The 24,786-nt window shown below is 35.6% G+C and overlaps 4 protein-coding genes across 5 annotated transcripts; 2 read left to right on the top strand and 2 right to left on the bottom strand.

The window, feature by feature from the left end:
- Window positions 1–1,765: 1,765 nt before the first annotated feature.
- Window positions 1,766–4,221, bottom strand: LOC117577808 (probable RNA 3'-terminal phosphate cyclase-like protein). Its single transcript, XM_034262739.2, has 3 exons — window positions 3,305–4,221; window positions 3,091–3,244; window positions 1,766–2,024 (listed from the first exon to the last, which is right to left on the bottom strand). The coding sequence occupies exons 1-3, from the start codon at window positions 4,115–4,117 to the stop codon at window positions 1,843–1,845; spliced, it is 1,149 nt and encodes a 382-aa protein (XP_034118630.1). The 5' UTR covers window positions 4,118–4,221; the 3' UTR covers window positions 1,766–1,842.
- A 780-nt stretch (window positions 4,222–5,001) lies between these two features.
- On the top strand, window positions 5,002–17,044 carry LOC117563635 (programmed cell death protein 4). The gene is made up of 4 exons (XM_034242045.2): window positions 5,002–5,757; window positions 8,505–10,143; window positions 11,491–11,630; window positions 16,399–17,044. The coding sequence occupies exons 2-4, from the start codon at window positions 8,761–8,763 to the stop codon at window positions 16,469–16,471; spliced, it is 1,596 nt and encodes a 531-aa protein (XP_034097936.1). The 5' UTR covers window positions 5,002–5,757; window positions 8,505–8,760; the 3' UTR covers window positions 16,472–17,044.
- Window positions 17,045–17,797: 753 nt separating this feature from the next.
- LOC117568185 (mediator of RNA polymerase II transcription subunit 20) lies at window positions 17,798–19,318 on the bottom strand. Its single transcript, XM_034248641.2, has one exon. The coding sequence runs from the start codon at window positions 19,214–19,216 to the stop codon at window positions 18,449–18,451; it is 768 nt and encodes a 255-aa protein (XP_034104532.1). The 5' UTR covers window positions 19,217–19,318; the 3' UTR covers window positions 17,798–18,448.
- A 135-nt stretch (window positions 19,319–19,453) lies between these two features.
- LOC127565018 (CXXC-type zinc finger protein 1-like) lies at window positions 19,454–23,060 on the top strand. 2 transcript variants are annotated; one of them, XM_052001908.1, is made up of 4 exons: window positions 19,454–19,470; window positions 20,030–20,129; window positions 20,232–20,353; window positions 20,430–23,060. In XM_052001908.1, the coding sequence occupies exons 2-4, from the start codon at window positions 20,100–20,102 to the stop codon at window positions 22,267–22,269; spliced, it is 1,992 nt and encodes a 663-aa protein (XP_051857868.1). In that variant the 5' UTR covers window positions 19,454–19,470; window positions 20,030–20,099; the 3' UTR covers window positions 22,270–23,060. The 2 variants fall into 2 exon arrangements, with proteins under 2 accessions (XP_051857868.1, XP_051857869.1); XM_052001909.1 differs by lacking the exon at window positions 19,454–19,470 and having other exon boundaries at window positions 19,987–20,129; window positions 20,430–21,178; window positions 21,235–21,580.
- The last annotated feature ends 1,726 nt before the right edge of the window (window positions 23,061–24,786 follow it).

Below are 24,786 nucleotides of genomic sequence, written 5' to 3'. Positions count from 1 at the left end.
TCTGCTGCGTCGTTCGCTTTTTATAGCCAAGTCCAAGTCGTCAGCACAGGAAGTTGCCAGCTTGTATATTTTCTAAACATTTTTCGCCGATCTCAGCAAGCTCGTGTTGCACAAAATAAAACAAAACAAAACCAAAAAAAAACTGTTGAAGTCAGTCAGTCAGGGAATCAGTCAGCAACTACAGTTTACAGCTGGAACGTTGCACTCTTATCACCCGATTGCCCTTGAAACCCATATTTAGGTTTTTGAACCCGCCAAACGTTTGCAATCTCATCTGATTACACAAATCGTAGGCGCAGATCAGTTAGATCAGTTTGAATGCAACGCGCATCCTGCAACAAAGTGGCTAATCGATCCATTTTGTTATCGTTTATCGTTCACTTGTACCATTTATCACAGAACAAATCAAACACAACTCGCTTTGAAAAGTTTTCTCTTTTATAATTTCATGAAAAAAATACTTTAGCAACAAAGTGGCTGTGAGTATAGCTCGCTTATCGATCCATTTTGTTATCGTTTATCGTTCACTTGTAGTATTTATCACAGCACAAATGAGAAGAGTTAAATGAGTACTACTAAAGCGAATATTTTATTTTAAAATACCTCAGCAATAAAGTAATTTACAGACATAAATATCTCAATTTGCTTATCGTTTATCGATCACTCTGATTTACCTCAAAATAAAACTAATATTGCTCTCTTCAAACGCTTAATATAATAATTCAAAGCAATTATAAATGGAATAGTAATTTTTACATACATGATTTAAATTACATATATACAGGAATTGAAATATGTATTTTTCTAATTGATAATCTTGTTAATATATAATTTAATAAATCAATAATATTTTAGAATTGTGAACTCCGTATTATAATAAATCTCGGTCATAAACTTTGAATATAGATAGTAATAAAAAATAGGAAATATTTCATAATTTCAAAATATTTTCAAATATTTGGTGATCTACATTTAGAGTGTTCACTGTATATTCCAAAATTATTTCGTAATAGGTCTCATTAAAAAAAAATATATATATATATTATATACTTAATTAGCAAAACGCATTGTTAATTATAATATGTCGATGTAATTCTTTTTACACATGATTACAGCTTTTATTGAATAGTCTTGGTCAGCAAAAAAAAATAAACAAGTCATTTATTCTTTCATTATAGATTCATATATATATTAATACAAAATTCTGCTGTGTTATAATTCCTTACTCAAGCAGAGGCAAATAAAGTTGATTTAAAAATAAAATTGCTAAGAAAGCTTAGTTTCGATGCATTTAGATTTTTTTAGTAAAGCCACAAAAACCGCAATCATTAGCTGTTTTTTTATTAAATTAAAAAATTATACGACATGAATTCAAAGTGAATAAAAATTTATATATAAAAAACCAAAGCATATATTTAAAATTAAAAAAATCAACAAAAATTTGTTATTACAAATAATTAAATTAAAATAAAAAAAAATATTGTAAACAGCTAAGGAAGTATTCATTTTAAAATGTGTATAGAACTCTTTTGAGGATAGAACTTCAATTGATATACATATATATATGTATATATATATCTACATACATATATGTAGATTAGATTCCGGATCACTTTTCTTGAAATTCTAGATTCAAAATTCAATCAATCTTAATAGATCTGACAGCTATTTTATTATCGATTGAATTTTTCGCTTTAGTTTTTATTTCGCTGAAGTTGTGTGAACTCCAAATTAATCTTTTTGCTGGAATAAAATAGACAGTGAAAAGATTTGAATAGTTATGCGCTAGTATGATGTACATTTATTTTTGCTTTACATAATTTATACAGGCTCTTAACTAATCTACAATACTCGCTTACTGACATTGGTGTAGCCAATGCCCACGCAAGTCATCAGGACTTTTTGTGCTCCACGCACATCATCCACATCATCGTCATCGATCTCTGGATTCTCCAGTTTGAATGTGACCGAGAAAAAGTCGCGCAAATGCTGCAAAAAGTGCACCGTATATGTGGATAGAGCACCTGCAATTAAAGATCATAAATCAAACGTTTTAGTAAAGAACTTTAAATCCATTTCTTAATACAATATAATATTCATCAAGTGTAATTGTAGTTAAGTGCAAATTCAAGATAATTGCAATTATCAACTTGTGGATAAAATATCCTTTTACTTTGCTAAATCATTTAAGAACACTTGGGATAACTGCATTATAAATAAAGTAGCAGATATTTATTATTACAAGTGTAGTGGTATTTAAGTGCAAATTCAAGATAATTGCAATTACAATTGTGGATAAATCGAAAAATATACATTTACTGGGCTAAATCATTTAAGGGAATTTAGGATAATTGGATTGTAAATAAAGTAGCAGATATTTGTTATTAATTAATTGTACTTAAGCGAAAATTTAAGATAATTGCAATTATCAACTTGTGGATAAATCGAAAAATATACTTTTACTGTGCTAAATCCTTGAAGGTCATTTAAGATCATGCATAATAAATAAAATAGTTATTAATTTCCACAATTTATTATAGACCTAACAAATATATTGTACTTTATAAAATGTAAAAAATGTTTTCACTTTATTTTCATATTTGGACACACAACATTTTTCAGTTAAGAGCAATTTACAAATAAATTAAAACTACTTTTATGTTTATTTAACGTGTTAAAATATGCATTTATCTTCAATGTGAAGGAACACTTATCTGATTGATATACTTTACTGCAATTATGTGCAATGTGCAATTATATTAAACAAAAACATTCGGTTCTATTCAAATCTTTTCAAATTTTGCAATTATCTTTGATTTGAAGAAGTAATTATCTAAATTTTTTACTATACTGCAATTAAGTGCAATGTGTCATTAAATGTAAACTACTTTTGTTTGAATTTAAATCATTTAAAAATTTGCCATTGTCTTGGATGTGTAGGAACAATTATCTAATATACTGCTATACTTTACTGCAATTAAGTGCAATGTGCACTTATATTAAAACTGCTTTTGGGGTTACTTAATTCTTTCAATTATTGTATTGTATGTGCAATTATCGATATTAAAAGTGTTTATATATGCAATTTACCTGTTAGAAATTTGGAGACATGCTTCTGTCCCAGAGCCATGTAAAGAGCAGCGAGCCATTGATAGGCGGAATCACAGCAGCCACCGCGATAGATCTCGTCGAGCAGACGCATTGCAGCCTCGCGACCCAAATCCTCGGGTATAGAAGGTGTATCCTACAATAAAAATACGATGTATTAATTCAATGAGATCAACTGTTAGATGGATTTGCTCACGGATTCCTCTCGGGTGTTGGAAATGCAGTCGGCAGCAAAGCAAACACCGTCTGTGGTCTCGGCCAGCAGACAGATGCCAAAGCCAGGCGAATTGCCAGACATCTTGCCGCGATTCTGATCCGTATAGATGTAAACATCGGGCAGAAACTTGAGCATGCAACCCTTGGCCGACTCCACAGTGCGGTTCGCCATCGCTGGCGACACTTTGCAGGCATAGACGGTGCCGCGAATCCGCTTCACCATGCCCGGCTCCTGTAGCTGAATGGCACGCAGACTTTTGCGCACGGGACACGTGAAGACGATTTCGCCACCACCGAGAGGCGCCACACCGCGACGCACAACACGCAGCTCCAGACCCTCGTCGACGAGCAGATAACGCTTGAGTAGCGACAATGCAGCGCCCTTGACATGATCCACCGATGGCGAATCGTTGCTGTTGGTCACGCCACGCAGCTGGCACTTCAGTGGCATCTTGCAGAACGGGCCCAGGGCAATCAAGGCATCCAAATAGTATCCGATGCCGCGCTGCACGCAACAATCGTGTTCAACGTGGCCGCCGTGCAAGAGGCCGGGACTGAACATGACACTTGTGCCGGCGGGATTGAGTTCGATTTTGGTGCCATTTGTCAGTTTGTCCAGCAGTCGTATCAGACTTATCTCATATTCCCGCAGACCGGGCGCCGTTGCGTCTTCGGAGCGTATTTGTGTAATTTTTACTGGCTTGCCGCTCAAACAAGAGAGCACGAGGCGTTGTTTGAGAAAGTTGCTGCCACGATAGATGAGGCAATTGCCTTCTTGGGCCACAGGTGGCATTCTGTATGTTTTCTTTTGAAATACTTGATGAAAACAAAAATATGTAAATAAAACTAAAACACCGCGTGTTTGCACGTGTGTCCAAATTGTAAACAATAGAGATGCAACACGTTCGATAGCGCAGTGTATCGCTCGATCTGGTATCGATATATTAATGTGCAACAGCACATCACACACAAGAAATCGATTATTTATTGATACATTCTACAATCGATATGAATAACAGTTATTTTCTGTGAAATACAACTATAAATGAAATGAATTGTTCATAAAACGCTAAAATGTAATTTGAATAATACTTTTAGTTAAAATGATTAATACAGTACATAGTGAACATCAAATAAATCAACATTAAACAAACGATAAAACAAACCCAGTTTTTATATTTAACATTTACATTGGAATTGAGAATAGTTATAAAATTAGTTTGTCAAAACATTTTTAAAATGCAATGTTTGTGACTAGCGACATATTGATAGGTTTTAGGGCTAGGAATGAATACAAATAAATATATTAATGAATAAATACATAATTACTAAATAAATCACAAATTCTTTCAACTAAATTTCTAAAAAATTATGTGTTTAGTAATCAAATATAAAAGTGTTTTTTCAAAGTATGTAATACAATTGCATTCAAATTATTCTTTTTCTATATTACGTCATTGCGAAATTGTATCCCGAGGCCAAAACAAATTAAATAAAATCGGTTTGGTTTTGAAAGAAATTGCTTTAAAACAAAATGGCGCCGTACTTTTCTTAGCAGTGTGACCAGTTACTTCCCATTTTTGGTATAATTGCTTGACGCTCAAGTTTAGTATCAATATTTGTTATATTCAATGTTTAGATTTTCAGCCACACCGTCCAACAGATGTTACTCTCAGTGGATTTTTCATCGTGTTCGCTTCGTTACGGATATCTTCTCAATATCTTCTATTCCAAAGCCCATACATATATATATATATGCAATTTTTGCTGCAAGTCGAACAAAAATAAAAACAAAAAAAAAATTTCAAAAAATTGTAATTTGGCAAAATCAGCTCGAATTAGAACGCGAGCTGTGTTGTGCAGCGCGCAAAAAAAAAAAACAAAAAGCTCCGAGCCCTTTAATACACACACTGATTGATTGATGTATGGATAAGTGCATTGCAGATTCCAATTAGTTTTGATTGTGTGTGTGGGTGTTTTTTTGAACAGGCATTTTATGTTCTAAACGGAATACATATTTTTTTATTGTTACATTTATACATTGTCGTATAATAACAAGTGCGAACAGAACACATTTGAACGATTCCAACCAAAAACAAACATATAAAAATTCAACAAATTGCATTTTGTGTGCATATTCTTCTCACATCTATTGCTGCCAACAAAACCCACGCGTAGCACAAAAAAATCACACACACAAGCGTAGAGACGAAACGAATCCCAACGCCAAAAGCAAGTTGCCAAACAAAAACAACACTAGCAACAGCAAAAACAGGCTCCAGCAGTTTGCTGCAGCAGCGCGCCAACATCGCTGTCAACGTCGCTGCATTTTAGCCCAGCAGCATTAACGTTGACGTTGTTGTTGTTGTCGTCGCCGCCGCCGCGAGACGGATAAGAGCACAAAAGGCAATCACAAAAAGTACTCACATCGAGGTAAGTTTACTGAAGTCTCATAGGGTGGGGGGAGTTATATGCATGTACATATGTATGTGTATTTTTGTTTTCCATGTACATACAACAATAACTAAATAATTGAATATACAAACATATATAACCGGCATTTGCCTGTAAACCTAAGCACAAAGCAAAACGACGAAAACAAACAAAAAACAAATGAAATGTAGTCGTTACAGTGCCGTACCAAAATAATTGGTTGACCAATGCAGTTGGACGCAACAGTATGTCAATATCAATTTGCAGCATAATTACGCAGCTTTCAAATTTAAAGGGCTGGCAAAGAGGCCAATGTGTGGTGCATGTGGCTGTGTGTGCGTGTGCATGGCGTACGTGATAAATTCGGCCGGCATGCACGCACACAGCCATAGCTGAAAGCATCATCTCAGTGGGTCGTGTGCGAGGGGGAGGGAAAACTGCGCGCCGACTTGTTTTGCTTCTTGCTCTTTTGTATTTTGTATTTGTGTTTTACTTTTTTGTTGTTGTCTTTGATATTTTCGACAATCTTCCAGCGCCATGTTTGGCGTTGCCACTGTCGCTAATTTGTTTGACTTCTCACACATGCATATGTATGTTTGTACGTGTGTATGTTTATAATTCTCCACTCTTCAACGTGTTGTTGTGATCGGTCCATCAATTGGTTGTTATGCTCAATTGACAGTGTCGCTGAAAATATTAGTGCATGTCCGCAACACATACAGTTCTTATATTTATACTTATACATAATGTGTATAATTAAATAAATAATTTGAATTCATATACTATAACGTAAATAAATAAACCATATTTGTAATTGTGCTTTACTAACCATCGCGACGGCACTGTTTTCCTGTAGCATACATTTTTGTACTGCAACCATTGCGTCTCGCTGTCTGCGTCTCAACGTTTCTTTTTTGCGACGCAATTTCGGCAACGCGTCGTCAGTCGGTGTTTATGCTTTGCAGAGACTTTCTGTCGAAAACAATTACAACAAGCACGCATCAAAACAACAACAGCCAAGAGCCCATACACACACACACACACACACACAAGCTTAAAAGTTAAGTGTGTGTGCGTGTGTATGTATATTTATGCTAAACATTGCCAAAAAAAGAAGCAAAGAAGGAACGAAGAAGGGTACACAACAAGTGCGAAACAGAGGCAGAGGCAGAAACAGCAATAACAACAACGCAATGCGGCAATAATAACATAGAAAGTTAGTAAGGGGAACAATTTTCAAGGTTAAACCGGGCAAAACAAACATAAAACCGGTTACATACATATGTATGTACATACATGAGAATGTATGTGTATGCTTGTTTATATGATGTGTGAACGTACATAAAGCTTGTTATGTACATTAAAAGGGAAAGGAAGAGTGCAGGTGACAATAACAACGCAATAAACTTACATATTATGTACATACATATATAAATGCATATAAATCTCCCGTTATTCTCTACAAAACATAGACGCAGTATGTGCAAGTAAATGCTCGATTTATATGTATAGGGATAGAACAGCTGTATTTATGTGCGTGTTTAAAAACTTCAATTCTATCGCGCTTTTTGGGAGTAAGTGAGATAGCAACAATGTTTGTCAATTTCCTTTGCATCGCATCGAGCGAGGGTTGCAAAGCTAACGGTAGCTCTTTTGTTATGGTGTGTGCGTGTGTTTCTATGTCTCTGCCTGACCTTGAATTTGCCCAGGGAGTTTTGAGTGAGTTGCTTTCACACACACATACATAGATATCTATGTATTTGTGTAACTTGAGCTTTGCCGTATTCCATCATAATTCCTGTTCTTTAATACGTTGTTGCTTTCGAGCAGTTTCTTGCAATAACATGAATGTAATATTACCAATAACAAACAAAAACAAACTGTACATATGTATACATGTGTTGGTGTGATGTGATGTGGATGTTTGTGTATTTTTAGTTTCTAGATGACGGTCGCCGTCTCGTCGATATTGCTATCCCTTTCTCGACTATAGTCTCGTCTAGCCGCCTTGTTGTGTCTAAGAAAACATCAGACAGACAAACAAAGCTCTGGATTTTGCAAACTTTTGCGTTTTCTTCCATACAGCTTTAGTCATCGATAGTTGTTTTGTTTTATAGTAAATCCTCTATACATCGTTTTCTGCGCAATATTATAAACTCTGACTAACGTGTTTCTATTAATTTATTTTTATTTTGTATTTATATCTAATTCAGCCTTGTTGCATAAATTTAATAACGAAAACTATATTTTGGTCACGCACGCCAAATGTTTTGAAAATTTCAACTTGAAGCGTGGGGAAATCTACATTTCTTCTTTATAGTCAAGTAAATATAGAAATAATTTTATTGGCAATGCAAAAGCACAAATATTGCTGCATTCAATTACTATAGAAAAAGACTAAAAGAGATGAAGGTCTTAATTATTAGAAGAGTAGTAAACTATTGAGAAATTAAAGAAATTTCTAAGATCCCAAGTAGAATAGCTAGAAAACAAATTGAACTGCTCATCAATTATTTTATGTAATTTAATGAAATACAAATATGTTTATCCATAAATAAAGTTCAGAAAACTATAAAAAAAAATCTTTGAAATTTAAGTTCAATTAATTATTCAACGATTCACTTATAATATTTTCTATATATTTTTAGAGTAGTGTGTATTATATTTGAAATTAGAAACCTCAGTTTAGCAGGCTCTGACTAATGCTTTACTTTTGATTTCTATTGTTTTTTACATTTAATCGACAGTCTATCGAAACTCACAGGAGAAGTCAAAAGCACCTGGTAAAACAGTACAACAAAACTAACCTACAAGCAAAATAAGAGATAATAGAAAACGAGTGAGAGAGAGAGGATAAAGTTGTTGTTGCTTCTTGTTGTGCATTCCAAAACACTGTGCAAGAGAGAGTGAAGAACGCGGGCAGCAGAAAAAAGTCCACATTGCAAGAGTGCTAGAAGGAAAGAAAGAGACAGATAGCGGAGCAGAAGCAGAAGCAGTAGAAGCATGGAGTTAGAGTCGAACAGCAACAAACACGCCAATGGCGACACGTCAAGCGTTGGGGATGGCTCGGACTCAAAGGAAAGCTCCGTGGAACGCGAATTGAATGGCGAAATCGAGGCAGTGGAGCTAAATGGCAGCGGCTCATCGAATGGGCATCATCATCATCATCAGGGATCAGGTCACATGAAGAAACCGCTGCCCGTGGGCGACGGACACGATGGTCGGATCAAACGCAAGGCACGTCGCCTCATCCAAAGACAGAACAGCGGCAGCGGATCAAATGCCGGCAGCAGCAGTACAACAATATCGCTGACCAATGGAGGCAGTGCATCAAATGCATCTGGTGCATCGGCCAGCTCAGCAACAGGTTCCAGCGCCAATGCGTCAGCGGCCCTCTCATCGCTTTCCAATGGCATCCTTCCAGCGGGCACCGGGTATGTGGTGCCGCATCGTCGCTGGAAGAATAGCCGAAGATCCCGGAATCTGCAGCGCGGTCGTGGACTGCCCAAGAAGGGCGGAGCCGGGGGCAAAGGGGTTTGGGGATTGCCCGGTTCGGAGGTACTCGCCGAGGTGTATGAGGATGAGAATGATCCCAACTACGATAGCGAGTGCAACGATCGCAATGTGGAGCTACGCGAGGTGATTACCGAAATCACACCCGAGGAGTTCTTCAAGCTCGCCGAACCGATCGTGCTCGAGTACTACGAGCATGGCGATACCCATGAGGTGGCTGTCAGCTTCGATGAGATACTGCAGAGTCCGTTGCGTGAACACATCACCAGCATACTGGTCGAGATTGCCATGGATCACAAGGATTCGCAGCGGGAAATGACCTCGGTGCTCATTTCGGATCTCTACGGTCGCGTCATCACCGGCAAGGACATCGAGAAGGGCTTCAACATGCTGTTGGCCAATCTGCCCGACCTCATACTCGACACCCCCGAGGCCCCCGTCATGCTTGGCAATTTCATGGCCCGCGCCATCGCCGACGATTGCATGCCACCGAAATTCGTCAGTCGACCCGAGGAGCATCAGCAGCTGAACGAGCACGCCGAGCAGGCGTTGCGACGTGCTGACGCCCTGCTCCACAAGCAGGTCTGGGCGCATCTCGACAATGTTTGGGGCATGGGCGGTCCCTTGCGACCGGTGAAGACGATCACCAAGCAGATGACCCTCCTCCTCAAGGAGTATCTCTCGTCGCGGGACGTCGCCGAGGCGCAGCGTTGTCTTCGTGCCCTCGAGGTGCCCCACTATCATCATGAGCTTGTCTATGAGGCTATTGTGATGACTCTCGAATCGCTCAGTCAGACCACCGAGGAGGCCATGTGTGAGCTGCTCAAATCGCTGGATTTAACCTGTCTGGTTTTGCCAGCGGGCATGGAGCAGGTAAGCAGCATTTCCTTCCCTTCCCTCCCGTCGTCCCTCCTTCTATAACTAGATTAGATATTGTTTGTTAGACCCACTAAAAGCACTCGTAAATCGTTGAATATAGTGACCTGTTTCTGTAAAGACAACAGCAACTAAAAGCTTCATTAAAATAGCAGCGGAGTATATAATATTTTTAGGGCGAAGCACAGTGGGGCAAAAACGTTTTTTTGAATTTATAACGATAACAAACCTCAAACAATAAAACTCGGTCATAAATCAATTGATGAAAATTGAAAACACAACACAAATATATTATCAATTATTTGATAAGGCTTTTCGACCAACAAACTTCTTGTTGTTTAATCAGATAACTTTTATTTTGAGCAGGCTAAATATAGCCACAGTCATTAAAAATCTTGCCATAGAAGTTATCGATCGATTAGATAATTTTGTGGCTATCAAATTAAATAATAAATACATATGGAATGAAAGGGAAAACTTTTAATGACAGGGAGGCGCATCAAATACTCTGGAAATTCTAAAATAAAACCATCACAAGATAGTTTGAATGCAAAAAAAAGGCTTCCCATGGAAATGAAATGCCTTTCTCGGCGATTCTCAAAAAGTTTACTTCAGAAAGGGTGCTTGTGCTTTTTGTAAGGGATATTATTGAAGAAAGCTTAGCACTAAGGGAAAATAAATAAATTTCAAATACTCTGGAAATTCTAAAATAAAGCTATCACAATTTTCGATGGCGATCATTTCAATAAGATAGTTTAGAATGCAAAAAAGGCTTCGCAAGGAATTCTGTAATTCATGCAAATTTTTCTAAATGAAATGCCTTTCTCAGCGATTCTCAAAAAGTTTACTTCAGAGAGGGTGCTTGTGCTTTTTGTAAGGGATATTATTGAAGAAAGCTTAGCACTAAGGGAAAATAAATAAATTTAAAATACTCTGGAAATTCTAAAATATCACCATCACAATTTTCGATGGCGATCGTTTTAATAAGATAAGAAGATTAGAAAGTAAAAAAAAGGCTTCGCATGGAATTCTGTAATTCATGCAAATTTTTCTAAATGAAATGCCTTTCTCAGCGATTCTCAAAAGGTTTACTTCAGAGAGGGTTGAAGAAAGCTTAGCACTAAGGGAAAAATATACATATGTATACAAAAAATAAGTTCGTATAATAAATTTCAAATGCTTGTGGAATTTTGCATCCGACAAAAGTAAAATAATAAACAAGTCTGCGTGCTTATCGCTTATGACAATAAATAGAACCAATCTCCTCTCACTTTCATCAATTATATCATTATTATTATTATTGTTATTGTTATTGTCTTACGTTCGTACGGTTTTTGTTTCTAGGGCTTCATGCGAGTCTACGATGATATGGCGGACATCGTGCTGGACGTGCCATTGGCGTACATAATACTCGATCGATTTGTGGAGCGCTGTAATCGTGCCGGTTTTCTAACCGACAAGATTATCAACAATGTGCCATCACGGTAAGTGTTCTTCTTCTTCTTCTTATCCTCCCCCTTTTCATCCACTCCCATGTACGATCGGTGTAAAATATGCATATTTATATAGACTTGAGTCCGGCCCACCTGTAAACCACAAATAGCCACAAAAACAGCAGTAAATAACAAAGACAAAAAAAAAACAACAACAGCAAACACAGTCGGGGGCAACAAAAACTACACAGCCGAAAACAAAATAAACAAAACAAAACAAAAAAGAAGCTTTTACGTAATCTTGTCAGTCACTGCGGCTCTCCCCGGCTGCATGTGTGTGTGTGTGAGTGAGTGCATATAGTCAATTATTTCTGCTGTTATTGTTCTGGTTGTGCTTTTTCTATATACATACATACATACATATATGTACATACATATGTATGCACACTCATACAAGTTGTAGTGTTGTCTGTGTTTATTTGCCTCATCAACTTGATTTTTATTTTTTTTGCCGGCATTTTGTAGCTCTTCTTCTTCGACTTGTTTATTATTATGTGCATATACACATATACATATACATATAAATGTATGTATGTATGTACATACGCATACATAAGCTTGTTGTGTGATTATATGTGTCGCACGTCGCGTCGTTTTCGTTCTCCTTTGGCTTTTGCTTTGCCTCCTCTTTCCACTTCTATGTATATGTATGTATGCTGTATATGATGGTGCGTATGACTTTGTGTGCGTGTGTATGTGTTTGTTTATGAAATTTCTATTGCGCAGTTTGGTTTTTGCGCTGTCGTCGTCGACGTTGGCGTCAACGTCAGCGTCTTTGCTTGGGTGAGTTGAGGCAGGCGCAGCTGTCGATTGTGGGCCGGTTTATCAGGCGCCGGTTAATGTTTTTTTTATTGCTTTTGTTGTTTTTCTATTTCATAGTGTATATACATACATACATTGTATGTATGCAAATAGTTGGAGTGCTTTAGCAAGTATAAAAGTGTTTACAATTTATCAATATTTTTGCAACACCGAATTAACTGTCATCGAAAAAAAGTGCATAATCTATAGCTAGGGAATTGTATTGGGTTGCACTTGCGAGTTTTGTTTATTGGGTAACACTTTTCACTTTCCGTTGACGCAGTGCAAAAATATCTCTGATAAACACACATGTTGTTTATCGCTGTGCTGGAAATAATGCCAGCAGCGTATCTAAAGTTTTTAGAGCGTTTTAGTTTTAATGTGATTTGTTTATGTTTTTTCTGGATTTTGCTTTTGTGTTCTCTAATGAATTTTTTCTGAGGTTGGCAATCTTGTTTGTTGTTTACTTTTTGTTACTGAATATTTATTTAGCTCGTGTGACTTGTCTGCAATTTATTTGTTTTTAAGTTTCTAGTCAAACACAAACACACACGCACACACACATGCATATCGATATGTTATGTGTTATCGATTGCTTATCGCGCTGGGCGCACCTACAAAGTTGGCATTGATGTTACAAGCAGTTGTTGTTGTCGTTGTTGTTGTTGTTGCTGTTCCGTTGGGTGGTGCAACAACCTGCATGTGACTCAAGATCGTGAGCAACGTTGGAGAAGGTAAAAATGGCGACTAAGCGACTGCAGCAGTTGCTGTTATCGACCTGCTCTCCGCCACACCCACAAAACATCAACAACAGCAACAACAAAAGACAGTTGCAGTTTCTGTTGTTGTTGTTGTTGCTGTGAGCTTAGCTGGCATTGCAGCAGTTGCATTTTGCATTCGCCTTGGCTCCGGCTGTTGCTCTTTGGCACTTAACATAGTCACAACAACAACAACAATAGCGACAGCAACAGCAACAACAACATCCAACAACATTAACAGAAGCATTCACTTCAACACACACACACAAACACGCGACATCGTTACGTTTTATACCCTGCAATAAAATGACGCTGCTGAGATTTTATTAAAAGCTAAAAAGGCAGTAAAAAAAAGCCAGATATTAAATACATTATAAGCAACAATACAAAAAAGTCTTAGTAAATTTAATAACAACTGCTTTAAACATAATTAATTTTTTGAAATTAGACAACTTTATACATTTTTTAAACATATCTAATACAATCATAATACAGTATTATTATTATATTCAGTATATTTAATATACTTTTATATTTTTTTTTTTAAATATCTTATTTCATAATACAGTATTATATTCAGTATATTAAATGCACTGAAGACACTCTCTGATAAAAATAGATGTTTTTATAAAGCTGACAGACCTTTTTTATGGTTTCAAAAACTCGTTAATTACATTCAATTTTATTTTTATTCAACTGATTTACAACTGCATTCAACACATTTCTGAATCAATGAAAACCACAAAGAAAAACGTTTAGCATATTTATAACTTGAATAAAAATAACTCAATTATATGGATGTTTTTTTTTTTTTTTTAACTCAGCTCACTTGATTTTAATAATAATTAACTAAATCACAACTACATTTTCGTAAAAAATGAATTCCATATCTCTGTATATTTTATTTAACTAAATTGCTAATAAAAATATTTAAAAATCCACTTAATAACTGCTAAATACTTGCTTAAAAGCGAAATTGAATGCTCTTAAGTATTTTGCAAACAATTTCTAGACAATGTGCAAATATTTGCACAGATGTAAGCATTTTAAACAGATATTATTATATGCCTGTGGGGAATAGATAAAATGTGTGTAACTTATATATGGAGATGCGATGATCTCTGCGAGCACAGTATCTTATATTCATGAACCTGACAGGCTATTATTAATGTAATGTGCTTTGTGCGTTGAAGAGGTGGTTGAGTTGCCTGAGAGACTACTTCAAGTGTTTACGATATGCATATCTAGTTTATTACACTTGTTGTATAATTGTGTGATGCCTACAGAAATAGAATAATGAACAATCACGAACTATAGAGAAGCTGGTATATTTATATTATTGCATTTATCAAGCTCTCATTTAGACAAGAAATATTTATTACGATACTTTTTTAATGAGAAGATATTTGTGGCATTTATTTTATTAGATTTCTTTACAACAATTTAAATATTTTTCTTTTATTTGTATGGATTTTTCATATAATAATAAAATAAAGTCAATTAAATTTCTTTGTGTTAAATACAAAAATTAAAGAAAAGCTTAAATAAATATTTTTACGTAAAATAAAAAACAAAAAAAATAATTAAAATAATTTTTTTTAAATATAAAAAAATTAATTACAATAAATTGTTAAATGTAAAAAATTGAATTAAAATAAATTTCTTCATATAAAAGATTAAAGTAAATTTTTTTATATAAAACAAAAAAAAATGAATATTTCTTTATATACGAAAATAAAGAAAAATAAATTTCTTTTTATAAAAAAATAAAGAAATATAAAGTTCTTTATATAAAAAATAAAGTAAAATAAGTTTCTTTATATATATAAAAAACGAAAATTAATATTTCTTTATATACGTAAATAAAGAAAAATAAATATCTTTTTAAAAAAAAAATAAAGAAATATAAAGTTCTTTATATAAAAAATAAAGTAAAATAAGTTTCTTTATATATATAAAAAACGTAAATTAATATTTCTTTATATACAAAAATAAAGAAAAATAAATTTCTTTCTATAAAAAAATAAAGAAATATAAATAAATAAAGTAAAATAAATTCCTTTATATAAAATATTAGTTGTAACAATTCCCAACTGTAAAATATTTACAAAAGCCAAACATTTCCAAAGCACTAAAAATGTAGTTAGGGTATTTGAAGTGCGTTTTGGTTGCACTAAAACTGTTTTAGCTCGTTTAGTATTTTTTTTTAGCTGCTTTATCTGTTGCACTATCTTGCTGCTGCAACGTCGACACAATAATGTCCTCTCTCCCTCTCTCTTTCTTTCTGTTCGTCTCTCTCTCTCTCTTCTGTTACTCCCGCATGCAGCCCCCTGGATTGCATTTGCTGTTTATAGTTAGTTTATTTTTATACATATGCACAAATAAAGCTTTGATGTTGATGTAGGTTAAAATTCGATACCGGCCTTTGCTGCTGTTGCTTTCAGTTGCTGCTTGCTATAGACACACTTGAGATTAACCAACGCACAACTTGTGTGTGAACGATGCGAAAACTAGTTTCGAGTTTGCTGCGCTGCACTGTGTCTTTGCCTGCCACCCCTCCTGCTGCTGCTGCTGCTTCCCTTTGTCCCCCATGTGTTTACTCGTTTGTTGTCGCACAGCTGTTTTTGTTGCGAGAGTGAGCGAGAGAGAAAGAGAAAAAGGGTCAACGGTTGAATGAACTTTTGCTGCAAAATTCGTGTAAAACGCATTAAGATTTCTTTTTTCTTCAATGTTTTCCGATTTTGGTTTCGTATTTGTAGTTTTTTTTTCTTTTCGTTTTATTTTGAAGGCGCTTGCCAAATTCGCAAAGCGTATTTTCGTAATGTTCTGGTATTTTTATTTGCTTTTGACATTGCATAATGCATGCAATTTGGTTTTATGGCAATGCACTCGATATACAACAAAGTCTGCTAAGCGAGGGTTGCCTCGACAATTGTTGAAAATAAAATATTACAGTTTTTTTGTTGTTATTTTTTCATTTCTTAGTCAATTTTTATGCAAATCTCATTTGAATTCAATTAATCGATTATTTAGTGTATATCGATCGATTCTCGATTGGGCATCAAGCTCAGAAGCTGAATGAGTGACATAGCATTCAGCTTTTGGTTCGGTAAACAAAACTCAGATTTAAGCAAATTTTTTTTGGCTATCGCTTTTCGACTTGATTTAACGTATTCCTTTTGTGTTTCTCTCTTTTGCAGTGGACGCAAGCGTTTCGTCTCTGAGGGCGACGGTGGCCACGTGAAGCCCGCAACTTTGCCCATGCGCGACTAAGAATCGACAAATGATTGATTGCTATCTCTCTCTCTCCCCAACAACAACAACCAGCATCAACTAGAAGACGAACTAGAACAACAAAAGCAACTAACGAGTACAAGCGGCAAAAACAACAACAACAATTTCTAAGAGAGAGCTGTGCTTGAGTGATCGGCTACGAGTGAAAGAGAAAGAGAGAGAGAGAGGAGACGATTGCAGAAGAAGAGTGAGGATATCCATCGGCTAAAGCAAGAAAAACATAATAAAAACAAAAAGAAAAGAATATAACAAGAAACCAACAACAACAACAAATACACAACAATCAATCGGAAATTGATCTCCGTTTAAACTACATGAATAATATATACATATACATACATATATCTACATTTAACATAAATTTATTTTAAAATATTTGTAAAAAAAACAACAAAAATGAAGAAAACACAAAGCAAATGAGCGCGACAAAAAGGAGATGATAAAAACAACAACAACAACACCAACAACAGCAGCAAACAACGACAACTACAAAACTACATAAAGGAATGAGATGGAAATAACGAAATCGCAAAAACAAAAAAAAAACAAAAACAGCAATAAACACATACTCCTACACTTACAAAGACAGACAGTTGCATACACACAAGAGAACACAACACAAACACACACACACATACATATATACTGGAGAACGAGCTCTAAAAGCTGCAGTTATAACAACTGCATGCAAATTTTCGTAATACAGAACTGTTATACACAAGCAGACAGAACACACACACACACACACCTACACAAATACACTTACACAGACAACGTTATTATTACTAGACATTTAAAACATGCAACTACAATTTATTATGATATACAATTAAGCTTAAGAGATCCAAACAAACAAGAAAAAACAAAAACGACAAAAAAAAATGAGAAGAAAAACAAACAAAAAAGCATAAAAGCAAGAATTAGATGCAAACAAAAAAAAACCGTATATTACGATTATTGTGTTATATAATTAACATTTTCAACAACAATAGCAAGAGCATAAATATTGTATTACAAACAAACAAAAAAAAAAACCGAAAAATAATATTCAAAACACACTTGTATCGATCACTTTCAAGATACAAGAAGAAAGAATGAAAGATAACTCCAATTTAAATTCCATATTCGTTAAAATTGTTTCAACTTTTTTTCTTTTTGATGTCACTAAATTTGCGGTTTGTTGAAATTTGGTCTCGATTATGAATTTTTTTTTATAATTTTTATTGTATTGTATTTAAACACACACACACACACACATACTATTATACTATTACAATTGCAGTAAGAATAAATTTTTGCAAAAAAAAAGAACGTTTATTATATGCTTAAGTGTAACAAAAGAAAAAACAAAAATCATTATTTTTCAAGACTCTCCTTACACATTATATTATATACTTAAATCTTACATATAATACACAATCTATATACACAACATACATATTTTTTTTTTTTTTTCGTTCGCATGCTTTGAATAAATCTATATATATTTATGCGCATTTTTTAAAAAAAATTTAAGAGGATATATTTATTTTTCGATCATGACATGACATTATGCTTATCTTTGATATATACAAAATATTGAGAGCGGGGAAGTTTTTCTTCATTTTATGTTTCTCTTATCCTTAAACAATTTGTATTTCTTTTTTTTTCCTGTAAAATAAAAAGTGTTTTAGCTTATTATGAAAGAGCGAAAAGAATAGGGATGATGAAGGATGTGCACTATAAAATATGATTTGCCGATAATTTCGAGCAACTTACATATATATGTATACACGAAGATTTTTGAAATACTATCATAATAAATATATATACATATAAATGATATATATATCTATTATATACAACAATATTGTGTTAAAATACGTATAAAATAAAATATGAAAAATCGCGAATCTTTGAAAATTGAAAGCATTAAGCGGCAGCCGAATCTTCCGGGGGCTCCAGCTTTAGTTCACATCATGATCGCCCGCCCATGCCCACCGATGAGGGCAACAAAACACCGCCGGGACCACCGCCCCCGACGGTGCCCACCGACGAGGCGCCGCCGCCCATGGCGCCATGGATCTGGACATGTTTGCGATAGTTGGTGAAATGCTCCAGATACTGTTTGACCGTATCCATGGGCTCATAGATGTCGTTCTGTTTGGCATGCAACTGCTGCTGTCCCATCGCATTCATGATGGTTTGTGTGGTGAAATATGTGGGATACTCTTTGGCCACATTGATGCCGAGGAAACCTTGCAGCATCTCGCGTATCATTTCCCAGCAATACGAGAGCGTCACACACGGCCGATATTCGATCTCGATGAGTATGCCCTTGAAGTGCTCCATCATGGTGACGGAGCCGAGTTTGATCACAAAATCACCGTACTCAAATCGTGCGCCACGCGATTCGATTTTTGTTTGCTTCTTCGATGTGAAGGTCGATGTCATTTTCAGCATCAACAGATCGAAAATGCTGTCCGCAACAAGTGCCACTTGTTTCCCATTGCCATTATCGATGATCGAGAATGTCGAGGCCGGGTATTCGGAGTTGTGCAGTACGTGTACAGCACGGGCTGGTGTCCCGTGTTGTGGCGTCGATATGAATGTTTCGCAGTCCACGAGAAATTGACCGGCATGTGTGGCGCCCAGCGATAAAAGCCGCTTCGCCAGATGGTCGATAATGTGTGCTCCGCTCTTGCCCTCGGGCAGTGGATATGGCTGAAGCACGGTGACGCCCATGCCAAGTGTTTAGTTTATAGTTTTCTTAATATTTTTGTTTACTTCTTGTATTTGGCAGTATTTACCAGCAATTTGGTGTATCGCGAATGTGTGTGACCATAAACTAATGCCTAGAAAATCACGAAAAATACAGCTACTAATACTACTAGTATACTAAGGCGCGTATCGATTTATCGATTGTAAATAAAAAATATCACTGTCATCCGAAATGCTGTGCCAGCTGTGCAAATATCAAAAACTCATGTCCACACATAGTGAGTATTTATAATTTGCTTTTTATAAATGTCACTGCACTGTTTTTGTGCATTAACTGCAATTTGGAATTTGTTGTTTTCTCGCACCCAGGAAATTATTATTTGTTAAGTGCACAATGTCTTATCGATAAATATGAAAAAAACAGTACGTGCAAATAATTATAATAATATGCAATTCACAAAGAATTTATGCAATGTTAGCGTAGATTAAAATGCAGGGCAAATCGTTTAATAACTGAAATTTTATGTTTGCGGCACAAACAAGTCACAACAAGTTTTGTTTACATGCTGAACAGCTGTTCGATATCATGTGAAACGGTCGCCCTAAAATTTACAGTTGCAAATTCGATAATTGAAGCACACTAAAGTTTATGTCAAAAAGGAAAACAACAATTTCAAGTGCAAATTACAAATTTGTTTATCAACTCATTCTTTTTGCGAATTCAAATGAAATCACACAATATAAGCCACAAGAAGTGCAGTAGTAATACGTAGCTATCGTAGCCTGGCTGCTGCTATCGATACATCGATATATAATCAACAATTTTGTACCACATAGCTACATATCTGATTGTGTTGATTGTGGGTGGCGGAGTTTTGGTGGTGGAGGCCACAAACACAACACAAGCATGGCGGATAAGCGAAAATACAAGCGATCGGTAATAACAGAACACTAACAATAAACAAACAATCATCAATTAACAATTAACAAAACATTTACGTATATTTCAAATTGACTAAATGTGTGAAATGTTTTGCAGAAAGAGGAGATTGCCCGTGAATTTGATCTGCCCGAACGCAAATCGAAAATCGCAACAATACTCAAACAAGATGATCAGGCCTATTGCATTTGCCGCACATCCGATTGCTCGCGATTTATGATGTACGAACCGAGTGGTAAATGTAGATGTGTATATTCCAAACTAATCATTGCTATCTCCCAATCTCTCTCTTGTTAGTGGCTGCGATGGATGCGAGGAATGGTATCATGGCGACTGCATTGGCATCACCGAAAAGGAGGCCAAACACATTAAGCAGTATTATTGCCGCAAATGCAAGAAAGAGAATCCCGAACTCCAGACCATCTTCCGTCTGGTGGCCACCGAACGAGCTGCCGCCACCGCAGCCGCCGTGACGGCAACCGCAACAGCGGCCAACAGCAGCGGTGGCAGCAACAACATTCATAATAGCGGCAACTTGGAGGTTGGCGCACAAATTGGCGGCAATGGTGCAACGTTGCCGCCGCACAGTGCTGGCAATCAGCAGCCAGCTGGTGGTGTTGCTCGCAAGAACAACAATAGCAACAACAATGGCAACAACAGCGGCAGCAACAATGCCTCGGGCCGAGAGCCAAAAGCCGGACGTCGCTGTGGCACTTGCGAAGGTTGCCGGCGACCCAATTGCAATCAATGCGATGCGTGCCGCACACGCGTTGGCCACAAACCCCGATGCATCTATCGCAATTGTGTGATGCAAGCAAATGCCACGACAACAGCGACAACCACGACAACGACAACGACGACGACGACGGGTCGCAAGCGCAGTGAGAAGGCCAACCATCAGCAGCAGCAGCAACAACAGTTCCAGCAGCAGCAGCGCAAGACGAAAGCGATGCGAGCCGCAAGTCCCGAGATATTTGTGCACCCAGAGCTGGAGGGGATTCGGCAATGCCATGGGCCGAGTTGTCGCTTTCAGGCGAGGCCGCAAAGTAAATACTGCAGCGACAAGTGCGGCTTCAATCTCGCTACGAATCGTATATTCCAGGTGCTGCCGCAACGTCTCCAGGAATGGAATCTAACGCCCTGCCATGCCACCGAAGAGAATCGCGACCAACTGGAGGTCATACGGCAAAAGCAATCGATGGTCCGATTTGCGCTCGCCGAGCTCGAGAAGCGCGCCGAGGAGTTGAATATGGTGGTGGAGCGGGCGAAACGCAGTTCGATCGATACACAGCGGCCGCAGGATAATGCCGATGTGGAGGATGAGCAGAGCATGTATTGCATAACGTGTGGCCATGAGATACATTCGCGTACGGCGATCAAGCACATGGAGAAATGCTTTAACAAATACGAATCACAGGCCAGCTTTGGAAGCATCTTTCAGACGCGCATGGAGGGCAACAATATGTTCTGTGACTTTTACAATCCCGCCAGCAAAACGTATTGCAAACGCCTGCGTGTCCTCTGTCCCGAGCACAGCAAGGATCCCAAGGTCAGCGATACGGATGTCTGCGGCTCGCCGCTCGTCAACAATGTGTTCAATCCCACCGGCGAATTTTGCCGGGCGCCCAAAAAGAATTGCTTCAAGCACTACGCCTGGGAGAAGATTCGGCGGGCGGAAATCGACTTGGAGCGTGTCCGGCAGTGGCTCAAAATGGATGACCTCATGGAGCAGGAGCGTCTGCTGCGACAGCAGTTGAGTTCGCGTGCCAATTTGCTCGGCTTGATGCTCCACTCGACGTACAATCACGAGGTGATGGATGAATTGGTGCGCAAGCAGCAGGAGCATTTTGCTGAGCTGGAGAAGCAGAAGCGACGCCAAGCGCAATTCGACCAGCAACAACAGCAGCAACAACAACAACAGCAGCAACATCAGCAGCAACAACAACAGACGCAGCAACAACAGACGCAGCAACAACAGACGCAGCAACAACAGCAGCAGCCACATCAACAGCAGCAACACTATCAACAAAAGCTGCAGCATCGACAGCAGCAGCAACAGTTGCAACAACAACTACAACAACAACAGCAGCAGCAGCAACAACAACAACATCATCATCATCAGGTGATGTTTCAATAGAAGTTGCCGCATTAATAATAACAAATTATGAAACGCAAATTGCTAGCTAATTAATTTCACATCGTGTTTATTTTTTTTTTCATAGATATATATAAATCTATATATATATATATATATATATATATATACATAAGTAATTTTTATAGTCGGTATACTAATTTTTTTGAATTAAGCAAACATAGACAAAAACAAAAAAAGAAAAATAGTTGTAAATTGTAAAACTGCGCATCGATCACCATGGATTCAATTTTATATATTTTGTCGGGCAACGTTACCATCGGCAACCTGATCAACACATTTCGAGCTATAAACCGGTTACTCCATCTCTCTCTCTCTTTCACACACACCCCTTTCTTTCTCTCTCTCTCTCTCTTTCGTTTGTGTGCTGCAAGTGCGCTAGAAGGTTGCTATGTGCGGCAAATTTGTTGCCCACCCACCACTCGGTGTTTGTTATTGAAAACTAAGCATCAAAAAACTATATATATATATATATATTCATTTATTGATAGCAACCTGTCGCCGATTAAATGCTGGACAAACCCGACAATCATTGCATCATTCATACTCAATCATCATGTTCAATTTTCTTGCTACTCAGGTTTAAAAAACATCGTTCATATTCCACAATAAATATACATTATATTTAGCATTATTTAAGCAGAACCACCCACATCAACAATTCTAATAAAGATAATTTAGTTGTAAGCAAAAAAACAAATCTTTTAGTTGACTTAAGTGTGAATGGCATTTTATACTCATTTCCTAGAATAAACACAAAAGAGAAAAACATTCGAATTGTATTTTTATGAAAACTTGTTTTCAGCGGGAATCTTTAAAGAGCTGCTTATAATACCGGTGAAGGAATGTGAATAATTCTCTAGAAACATATATCAAAAAATGTTTTTATTTTTTATTAGCACTTCAATAAGAGCTAAAAAGAATTTTGGAATTTCTTTTTTATTGTAAGACAATTACAAAAATTAACAAATTCTTATGAAATACAAAAAATGAACGAATTTATATATTTGGATAGTAAAACATTAATTTCTAAAATCAATCTTAGCCCAAAATTTAGTGTTAATCCCGAGCTACAAAATAACCTTTACTTATTTTAAAAATTGTTTCAGTTTATGTTTTTTTCTTCACTGTAAATTGTGTCACCATAAAATAACCTATATATTATTTATATGTAACTATTTATTATTAATATTATAATTATAATTGAAGTCATCTTGTGTAATTTTCAGTTTTTTCATAATTTTTTCTACAAATTCTTTTGCAATTCTGAAAAATTTGATATTTTTTTTTTTACTTATTGAACACAAAATAACTTTCTTTAACAATAATTCCATTTCGGAATTGATTATTTTTTATTGGAGTTTTCTCTAATATTTTTGCAATTTTTCTTTGTATATTTTTATAATTCAGAAATAATTTTGTTCCATATTAATCCCATCTTAGAATTGATCTGTTACTTTGGCTTTTCTTTAATATTTTTATAATTATGAAAAATTGTATAATCTGCCATAGTAATCGACTTTTGGAATTCTTGATCTTTTTATATGAATTTTCTTTAATATTTTTGCAATTCTGAATAATTTTATAATCTTTTTTTCTGAACACTTAAAACACAAAATAATTTTCTTCCACATTGACCCTATTTTAAAAATTGGTTATATTTTTATTTACATTTTTTTTTTATATATTTTTATAATTCGGAAAAATTGTATAATCTTGTTTTATTAAACACTCAAAATTAAAAATAATTTTCTTCTATTATAATTTAATATTGGAATTGAGTTATTATTTATTTTTATTTTCTTGAATATGTTTTTAATTCTAAAAAATTGAAGTAATCTTCTTTTATTCAACATAATTTTCTTTCATAATAATCCCAATTTGGAATCTCATGATCTCTTTGTATGCTTTTTTTTTTTTTTTAAAATATTTTTGTAATTCTGAATAATTATATAATCTTCTTTGACTATACGCTTAAAATGCAAAATAATTTTCTTCCATAATAATTTAAATATTGAATTGAGTTTGTTGTAATTGTATTTGTATTGAATGTCGTAATCTTTTGTTATTCAACATAATTTTCTTTCATTATAATCCCATTTAGAAATTCATGATCTTTTTATATGCATTTTCTTTAATATTTTTGTAGTTCTAAAAGTAATAGTTATAATCTTTTGTTATTCAACATAATTTTCTTTCATAATAATCCTATTTTTTAATTCATGATCTCTTTATATGCATTTTCTTTAATATTTTTGTAATTCTGAATAATTGTATAATCTTCCTTTATATTTCTAAAAAAAATGTCGTAAACTTTTGTTATTTAACATAATTTTCTTTCATAATAATCCCATTTTAGAATTCATGATCTTTTCATATGCATTTTCTTTAAAATTTTTGTAGTTCTAAAAGTAATAGTTATAATCTTCTTTTATTCAACATAATTTTCTTTCATAATAATTCCATTTTAGAATTGATAACCAAAAGAATATGCTCAAC

This window comes from Drosophila albomicans, chromosome X, assembly GCF_009650485.2.
Source record: "Drosophila albomicans strain 15112-1751.03 chromosome X, ASM965048v2, whole genome shotgun sequence".
NCBI classification, from domain to species: Eukaryota; Metazoa; Arthropoda; class Insecta; order Diptera; family Drosophilidae; genus Drosophila; species Drosophila albomicans.
The sequence above is the reverse complement of the archived record's forward strand: the minus strand, read 5'-3'. Positions and strand labels throughout refer to the sequence as shown.

Coding starts and splice junctions, on each gene's coding strand:
- LOC117577808 (XM_034262739.2), bottom strand. CDS start 4,117: ATGCCACCTGTGGCCCAAGAAGGCAATTGCCTCATCTATCGTGGCAGC. Junction 3,245..3,304: donor CCAACACCCGAGAGGAATCC/GTGAGCAAATCC, acceptor TTTTTATTGTAG/GATACACCTTCTATACCCGA. Junction 2,025..3,090: donor TGTCTCCAAATTTCTAACAG/GTAAATTGCATA, acceptor CTTTAATTGCAG/GTGCTCTATCCACATATACG.
- LOC117563635 (XM_034242045.2), top strand. CDS start 8,761: ATGGAGTTAGAGTCGAACAGCAACAAACACGCCAATGGCGACACGTCA. Junction 10,144..11,490: donor TGCCAGCGGGCATGGAGCAG/GTAAGCAGCATT, acceptor TTTTGTTTCTAG/GGCTTCATGCGAGTCTACGA. Junction 11,631..16,398: donor ATCAACAATGTGCCATCACG/GTAAGTGTTCTT, acceptor TCTCTTTTGCAG/TGGACGCAAGCGTTTCGTCT.
- LOC117568185 (XM_034248641.2), bottom strand. CDS start 19,216: ATGGGCGTCACCGTGCTTCAGCCATATCCACTGCCCGAGGGCAAGAGC.
- LOC127565018 (XM_052001908.1), top strand. CDS start 20,100: ATGGCGGATAAGCGAAAATACAAGCGATCG. Junction 20,130..20,231: donor AGCGAAAATACAAGCGATCG/GTAATAACAGAA, acceptor AATGTTTTGCAG/AAAGAGGAGATTGCCCGTGA. Junction 20,354..20,429: donor GATTGCTCGCGATTTATGAT/GTACGAACCGAG, acceptor CTCTCTTGTTAG/TGGCTGCGATGGATGCGAGG.